The 9,319-nt window shown below is 42.1% G+C and overlaps 1 protein-coding gene across 1 annotated transcript; it reads left to right on the plus strand.

Moving 5' to 3' along the window:
* The first annotated feature begins 250 nt into the window (after positions 1–250).
* Positions 251–3,291, plus strand: zgc:112271 (uncharacterized protein LOC553698 homolog). Its single transcript, XM_060934412.1, has 3 exons — positions 251–438; positions 567–664; positions 3,025–3,291. Exons 1-3 carry the CDS (start codon positions 376–378, stop codon positions 3,122–3,124), a joined length of 261 nt encoding a protein of 86 aa, XP_060790395.1. The 5' UTR covers positions 251–375; the 3' UTR covers positions 3,125–3,291.
* The last annotated feature ends 6,028 nt before the right edge of the window (positions 3,292–9,319 follow it).

Below are 9,319 nucleotides of genomic sequence, written 5' to 3' on the forward strand. Positions count from 1 at the left end.
TTCAGTTTTTTCGTTTTTTACATCAGGCAATTAAGTAGGAGTCTATAGCTTTAAAGGACCCCCGGTTTTCTCAGAGTGGAAAGAAAGGGATCTGATTGGCCTGTGAGGCGGACTCGGAATATGTTTCAAATCACAAATTGTTCTCAACAGTGCAGCACTACATATAGCGTAGAAAGGGTTATCTCATACCCTATGTAGGGCACTAATATAGGGATCAGGAAGTCGTTTAGGATGCGGCCTGCGCTTGTCTCACACTTCTCTGAGTTTGTTCCCGCCCCTTTCCCTCTGCCGGTAGTGAACTGGAAAACTTGTTATATATATATCCACTGTATTTCCTTCTGTGTAATTTAATTTCAGTCAGTGTTTTACGAAGAAATGGCGATAACCACGGATCACATTCGGGACAAACTGATAGCAGAAATCGGCGCAGTACACGTGGTATGTTGTGATTAGTTCAGCTGATCAATGGTGCAGGGACTCGGTTCTGATCCACAAGTCAACTATTGCAGCAGTGATGTAGCCCTGCAGATGTGTTGTATATTTACTAAACCTGGGTTCTGTTTCAGGAAGTAGAAGACACATCTCCCAACAGATGTGCTCTAAGTTTTAAGGTGCTTGTAGTGTCGCCTCAGTTTGAAGGAAAGCCACTGTTGCAGAGACACAGGTAAAACATTCATAGTGCTGGGAACTCAAATATTTACAGATGTTTGCATCTGTATAATAAAGGGAGTAACAGAATGAACTGTAGGATTGAGTGTAGAAACAAGGCTTTTTAAATACTTGCTGGAAATTGGTACATATTATATATACATATTTTGTAACTGGATCATTATTTTTGACAGAACTGTAACACTTCTGAAACGAATCCCATAAAAACAGCAAGGGCATAACATCAAATAGTTTTATCTGTGAACAGCAGTCATTATCACAAAGCATCGTTATGGAAATCCAGATGTACCGTGGTGCTTGAAAGTTTGTGAACCCTTTAGAATTTTCTATATTTCTGCATAAAAATCATCAGATTTTCACACAAGTCCTAAAAGTAGATAAAGAGAACCCAGTTAAACACACATCACATCACATTATCTCTAGCCGCTTTATCCTTCTACAGGGTCGCAGGCAAGCTGGAGCCTATCCCAGCTGACTACGGGCGAAAGGCGGGGTACACCCTGGACAAGTCGCCAGGTCATCACAGGGCTGACACATAGACACAGACAACCATTCACACTCACATTCACACCTACGGTCAATTTAGAGTCACCAGTTAACCTAACCTGCATGTCTTTGGACTGTGGGGGAAACCGGAGCACCCGGAGGAAACCCACGCGGACACGGGGAGAACATGCAAACTCCACACAGAGAGGCCCTCGCCGGCCACGGGGCTCGAACCCGGACCTTCTTGCTGTGAGGCGACAGCGCTAACCACTACACCACCGTGCCGCCCCCCCAGTTAAACAAATGAGAAAAAAATATTATACTTGGTCATTTATTCATTGAGGAAAATGATCCAATATTACATATCTGTGAGTGGCAAAAGTATGTGAACCTCTAGAATTAGCAGTTAATTTGAAGGTGAAATTAGAGTCAGGTGTTTTCAATCAATGGGAAGACAATCAGGTGTGAGTGGGCACCCTGTTTTATTTAAAGAACAGGGATCTATCAAAGTCTGATCTTCACAACACACGTTTGTGGAAGTGTATCATGGCACGAACAAAGGAAATTTCTGAGGACCTCAGAAAAAGCGTTGTTGATGCTCATCAGGCTGGAAAAGGTTACAAAACCATCTCTAAAGAGTTTGGACTCCACCAATCCACAGTCAGACAGATTGTGTACAAATGGAGGAAATTCAAGACCATTGTTACCCTCCCCAGGAGTGGTCGACCAACAAAGATCACTCCAAGAGCAAGGCGTGTAATAGTCAGCGAGGTCACAAAGGACCCCAGGGTAACTTCTAAGCAACTGAAGGCCTCTCTCACATTGGCTAGTGTTGATGAGTCCACCATCAGGAGAACACTGAACAACAATGGTGTGCATGGCAGGGTTGCAAGGAGAAAGCCACTGCTCTCCAAAAAGAACATTGCTGCTCGTCTGCAGTTTGCTAAAGATCACGTGGACAAGCCAGAAGCCTATTGGAAAAAATGTTTTGTGGACGGATGAGACCAAAATAGAACTTTTTGGTTTAAATGAGAAGCGTTATGTTTGGAGAAAGGAAAACACTGCGTTCCAGCATAAGAACCTTACCCCATCTGTGAAACATGGTGGTGGTAGTATCATGGTTTGGGCCTGTTTTGCTGCATCTGGGCCAGGACGGCTTGCCATCATTGATGGAACAATGAATTCTGAATTATAGCAGTAAATTATAAAGGAAAATGTCAGGACATCTGTCCATGAACTGAATCTCAAGAGAAGGTGGGTCATGCAGCAAGACAACGATCCTAAGCACACAAGCCATTTGACCAAAGAATGGTTAAAGAAGAATAAAGTGAGTGTTTTGGAATGGCCAAGTCAAAGTCCTGACCTTAATCCAATCGAAATGTTGTGGAAGGACCTGAAGCGAGCAGTTCATGTGAGGAAACCCACCAACATCCCAGAGTTGAAGCTGTTCTGTACGGAGGAATGGGCTAAAATTCCTCCAAGCCGGTGTGCAGGACTGATCAACAGTTACCGGAAACGTTTACTTGCAGTTATTGCTGCACAAGGGGGTCACACCAGATACTGAAAGCAAAGGTTCACATACTTTTTCCACTCACAGATATGTAATATTGGATCAATTTCCTCAATAAATAAATAAATGACCAAGTATTATAATTTTGTCTCATTTGTTTAACTGGGTTCTCTTTATCTACTTTTAGGACTTGTGTGAAAATCTGATGATGTTTTATGTCATATTTATGCAGAAATATAGAAGATTCTAAAGGGTTCACAAACTTTCAAGCACCACTGTACATGTTGGTATTTATGCAAAATGAATAGATTAAATGACTCCATGCATATATTTTTGTGTTTTGTTTTTTTTCCTCCCAGAATGGTGAACACTTGCCTTGCTACTGAGCTGAAAGAGATACATGCCTTTGAGCAGAAGACCTTAACACCAGAGCAGTGGGAAAAGCAGAAACAGCAGTGACATAGGCACATACACAGTGTTTGCAATTTCCCATTCTAATGTTTGTTTGACCTTCATTTTTAAATTACACAAGAAAACAGGTTAATTGGAACCTTTTTCATCAACGTGAGCTACAATGCAATGTTTGTGACAAGAAATAAATGTTTCATATCATTTTTGGATATGGATTGAGTGTGCTGGTGTGACTTATTTTCAATTTAGCCTCTTTGAACTTTGAGGCTCTATATTGTCAGGTTACCATTTGTGATTTGTGAAGTTACCATTTTAATTAATTCACTATAACCACTTTATCCTGGTGGATCTCTGGAATCTATCTTGTCTGGGATGCCAGTCTACTGCAGGGCACCCCCCCCCCCCCCCCCCCCACACACACACACACTCACTCACTCACTTGTACAGTTATTCACAATTATGCACCTAGTTGGCAGTTTAGATTCACCCATCAACCTGCTGGCATGTTTTTGGAAGGAAGGAGGAAACTGGAGAAAACCAACACAAACAGGAAAAACATGCAAAATTTCAGGCGGGCAGTAACCTGAGCTCAGGATCAAGCAGGGGACAAACAGGAGAACCTGGAGCTGTGAGGTGGCATCTTTTATATACATGGTGCCCTCCATGATTATTGGCACCCCATGTAAAGATTAGTAAAAAGGGTTAGAAAAAAATAACCTTTTTGGTGAAGTAGCTTCATCTCACATTGAAAGAAATCAATCTTTAATTGAAAGACATTTATTCAGAGAAAAAGAAATAATTATTTTCAACAAAAACATGTGCCATTATTATTATTGGCACCCCTACATTTAATAATTTGTATAACCTTCCTTTGCCAGTAAAACAGCACTGACTTCTCCTATAAAATTTTATAAGGTTGGAGATACAGAGCAGGGCATCTGAGACCATTCCTCTTTACACAATCTCTCCACATCATCCAGGGTCCTTGGCCCTCTCTTGTGCTCGCTCATCTTCAGCTCAGCCCACAGGTTTTCAATGGGGTTCAGCTCAGGGGACTGAGATGGCCAGGGCAGAAGCTTGATTCTGTGGTCGGCAAACGATTTGTGTGTTGATTTGGACAAATACTTCAGATCATTGTCCTGCAGGAAGAACCAGTGACGACCCAGTTTTAGTTTCCTGGCAGAAGCAGACAGATTTTGATTTAAAATGTCCTGGTATTTCATAGAGTCCATGATGCCATCTACTCTAGGGTTTCCAGGGCCTTTGGAGGAAAAACAACCCCAAAACATCCCAGCACTTACCCCATATTTTACAGTTGGGATCAGGTTATTTTCATTATAGCCATCCTTCTTTTTACACCAAACCCATCATCAGTGTTTATTGCTAAAAAGCTCCATTTTTCTTCCATCAGACCATAGAACACGGCTCCAGTCAAATTTGTAATAGTGTTTCACAAACTTAAGGTGCTTACGTTTGTGGTTAACTGACAGAAAAGGCTTTTTTTTTCTTGGCAGACCAATAATCTGTTGGCATGGAGGTGGTGTCTGATGGTGGTTTTGGAGACTTGGAAACCACAAGATTTTACTTTTTCTTGTAACTCACCAACAGTGATCCTTGGGGATTTTTTCTTTTTGCTTCTCTTACCCTTTTCCTCACTGTACGTAGGGGTGGAAATAAATTAATGAATGAACCCTTTATTGTCACTAGTCAGTGCCAGCAAAATTAACCATCAACCCGTCCTTACATATACACATACATACAATTGACAGAGGGGGAGTAGACAGGACAGGAAGACAGGGATGAAAAGAAAAAAATACGGAGAACATGAGGAGAGGGGAGGAGAAAAAAAGCAACCCCCACACTATGCTCCTGTGGGGAGTACAGTGTGGGAACATTAAAAAAAAACACCTCAGCACATAAGCACAAATAACAGTACACTTTACAACATGAAAACTCGGGACTTGAGGGGGGAGAGGGTGGGGGCGATCAGGGGGGTAAGGGGGGGAGGGGCAGAGGTAGAGGTAACCCAGCGCAAGCAAGCAGCCAGTTCCTGCAGCCACGGCGGCACTGGTCGCGCACCCGCTTGTCACACTTGGGGAAAAAAGCGGCGACCGTGGAGAGTGGGGGAAGGAATGCAAGAGCGTCTCACTGCAGTCATCTTCAGGGGGAGTTGTTGTTCCAGCAACGGCCTTGGCCAAGGCCAGTGCTGTCTGAGGGAGCCGAAAGCAGATAAGATTGGAATTGTTTGGTCTTGGGGCGAGCAGACGCATTCTTTTACACGACTACTCTGTCCATTCTGGTCTCCGAATCGATCCATTTTCCTTTGTAAAGCCAAAAGCTTCTCCATGATGTTATCCATGTTGTGGTTCAAGTTCTGAATAGTCACAGTCTGAGTGCCGACAGCTCTGCCCACCGCTTCAATCATGTCGGGCGGCTTTATGGGGCTTTGGACAGCTGTCACCGTTTTCTGATTTCCTCGATAAACCAGGGCAATGCCTAATCCAATCAGCAAAAGTCCTGTGATCATGGTTCCGAATAGGTAGATGTTTTCAATGTCCTCCACAGAAAGAACCGCCAGGCACACGACCCGCCACCTCTCCCACGTGTCCATCGTGTAGCCAGCTGCAAACGTTCCGGCAGGACAGGCCGGTTCCCCCGAACCCAGGCTTCTCGTCGAGAAAATTGTGTCAATTGCATGAAGAGACCAGTTTATCAATTCCATGATTTTTAGTTTGGAGAGCGGTGTGGAGAGAATCTCTCAAAAGTATAGACAATAGACAGATGAGACAGAGAAGTACAAGCAGAGAAGATAAGGGAGAGGAGAGGCAGAGAAATGCGACCACCTTCCATGAGAGCATGGAGAGAAAAAAAAAGTAAACTCGGGTCCTCTTCCAGGCAAGTTTGTAACAGTTCCATTTATTTATTTATTTATTTGCACATGATAAAAGAGATTTACAAGAAAACATAAATGGAACAAAAACAGAAAATATGCTGTGGGAAGAAAAAAAAGCACAATGGCTTGTTCTAAGTCTTCCCCCATTTAAATTAACAAGTAATTAATACAAATTTAACAAATTAGAGAATAACTATATCAACAATAGTAAATAATAACAAAGATAATAATAATATAATAATTGGTAACAAAATTATACATTAAACTGTAACTGGTATCATAACTGAAATAACAAATATAAACAATGTCAGTTGCAGATAAAATATAAGTTAACAAGTGAAAATAAGAAACGAATAAAATGTAACCTGGGATCTATACATAAAGTAAAAAAAAGTATAATTGATTGATTTCAAATGGTGAATAAATATTGTACTAATAACAGAAGCCTGGTGCATGGTCTCATCTCATCTCATTATCTCTAGCTGCTTTATCCTGTTCTACAGGGTCGCAGGCAAGCTGGAGCCTATCCCAGCTGACTACGGGCGAAAGGCGGGGTACACCCTGGACAAGTCGCCAGGTCATCACAGGGCTGACACATAGACATCTCATCTCATCTCATTATCTCTAGCCGCTTTATCCTTCTACAGGGTCGCAGGCAAGCTGGAGCCTATCCCAGCTGACTACGGGCGAAAGGCGGGGTACACCCTGGACAAGTCGCCAGGTCATCACAGGGCTGACACATAGACACAGACAACCATTCACACTCACATTCACACCTACGGTCAATTTAGAGTCACCAGTTAACCTAACCTGCATGTCTTTGGACTGTGGGGGAAACCGGAGCACCCGGAGGAAACCCACGCGGACACGGGGAGAACATGCAAACTCCACACAGAAGGGCCCTCGCCGGCCCCAGGGCTCGAACCCAGGACCTTCTTGCTGTGAGGCGACAGCGCTAACCACTACACCACCGTGCCGCCCACACATAGACATATACAACCATTCACACTCACATTCACACCTACGGTCAATTTAGAGTCACCAGTTAACCTGCATGTCTTTGGACTGTGGGGGAAACCGGAGCACCCGGAGGAAACCCACGCGGACACAGGGAGAACATGCAAACTCCACACAGAAAGGCCCTCGCCGGCCACGGGGCTCGAACCCGGACCTTCTTGCTGTGAGGCGACAGCGCTAACCACTACATCACCGTGCCGCCCCTGGTGCATGGTGTAGTGTAATATTTTACAATTTGATCCAAAACTGAACTATATTTAAAGATAAAGGTCAAGTGTGGCTGGGGAATGAAAATAGGTGGTTTTTGAGATTACGTTTAAAACTAATCATGGATGTAAAACTTTTAAGGTCGGGGGGAGGTTATTCCATTCAATTACACATTTGTATTGAACACTCTTTTGACCTAGGGATGTTCGCACAAGGGGGATATGTAGTTGGTCGCTTTGTCGAGTTTGGTAAGCATGAAATTGAAAATTAAGATTTAAAAAACTATCAAACGTGTCTGGAAGAGAATTTCGAAGAAATTGGAAAGTGAAGATATTTAGCTGAAGTCTATTGATATCAATAATATTTAAAATCTTAAGCTTAGTAAATAGAGGTAAAGAATGGGCATAAAAACTGGATCCGGTAGCCATACGAACAAATCTTTTTTGTAGTAGTATTAGGGGCTGTAGTGTAGTTTTGTAGGCACATCCCCATACAATATTTCCGTAGGTCAGATATGGGTATATTAAGCTATTATATATGGTGATAATGGTTTGTTGAGTGAGAAGATGTTTGATTTTTCCCATAAGTCCAATAGTTTTAGATATTTTATTACATAACATGGCTATATGTGGTTTCCAGGTCAGTTTGTCATCTATTATTACGCCTAAGAATTTAGCTTGACACTCTTGAGAAAGGGGCATACTTTTTAGTAAGATTTTTGCGTTATTTCTATTGTAGGTTTTATTTTTATTACAGAAAATAAGGAAGTATGTTTTTTTGGCATTGACAGATAATTTGCTAGCCTCGAACCAGATAACAACTTTTTCTAATTCTTGATTAGCTAGTTTTATTAGAGTATTAAAGTTTGAGTGTGAAAGGAAAAGATTGGAGTCATCTGCAAATAAGATAAAGAAGATGATTGTGGAAGCTTGTGCAAGGTCATTGATATAAATTAGAAATAGTAAAGGTCCTAAAATTAATCCCTGTGGTACTCCGCATTGTACTGTTTTAAGTGTAGATTTAGTGTTGTTGTTACATATTGTTGTCTGTCAGATAGATAAGAAGAGAACCATTTTAATGCAGAGTAATTTATGCCATATTGTTTTAATTTGCTTAGTAGAATAGAATGATTTACTGTGTCAAATGCTTTAGATAAATCGAGAAAAATCCCAATGGTGTACTCTTTGTTGTTTATAGCTGAGGAAATTTTGTCCATTAACTGAATCAGTGCCATAGAGGTGGAATAGCCCTTTCTGAAGCCATATTGGTGTTTGTATAGGATGTTATTATGATCTAAATGTTTCAGAAGACGGTCATCTCATCTCATCTCATCTCATCTCATCTCATCTCATCTCATCTCATCTCATCTCATCTCATCTCATCTCATTATCTCTAGCCGCTTTATCCTGTTCTACAGGGTCGCAGGCAAGCTGGAGCCTATCCCAGCTGACTACGGGCGAGAGGCGGGGTACACCCTGGACAAGTCGCCAGGTCATCACAGGGCTGACACATAGACACAGACAACCATTCACACATTCACACCTATGGTCAATTTAGTCACCAGTTAACCTAACCTGCATGTCTTTGGACTGTGGGGGAAACCGGAGCACCCGGAGGAAACCCACGCGGACACGGGGAGAACATGCAAACTCCGCACAGAAAGGCCCTCGTCGGCCACGGGGCTCGAACCCAGACCTGAAGACGGTTATATATTAGTTTTTCGAGAACTTTAGATATACAGGGGAGGACAGATATGGGTCGACAATTGTTGATATTAAGTGGATCACTACTTTTAAAGATGGGAGTTACCTTTGCAACTTTTAGTGAGTGAGGGACAACTCCATTTTGCAAGGAAAGAGTAAGAATGTGTGTAAGAGGGACAATGATATAGGGCAGGGAAAGTTTTAGAACTTTAGCGCTTATTTCATCATGCCCAGCAGCTGAACGATGTCTGTGATTTCGGCATTAGTTGGTGGTATAAAGATCGATAAATTAGATTCTACTTGTAAGGTAATGCAGTTCAGAGGGTCCTGTGGTCCTTTTTGTGTTTTACTTTCTAGTGAAGGCCCAATATTGACAAAAAAAAATCACTGAATTCATCACATAGTTCTTCTTTATTTTCGATA

This window comes from Neoarius graeffei, chromosome 1, assembly GCF_027579695.1.
Source record: "Neoarius graeffei isolate fNeoGra1 chromosome 1, fNeoGra1.pri, whole genome shotgun sequence".
Taxonomy (NCBI): Eukaryota; Metazoa; Chordata; class Actinopteri; order Siluriformes; family Ariidae; genus Neoarius; species Neoarius graeffei.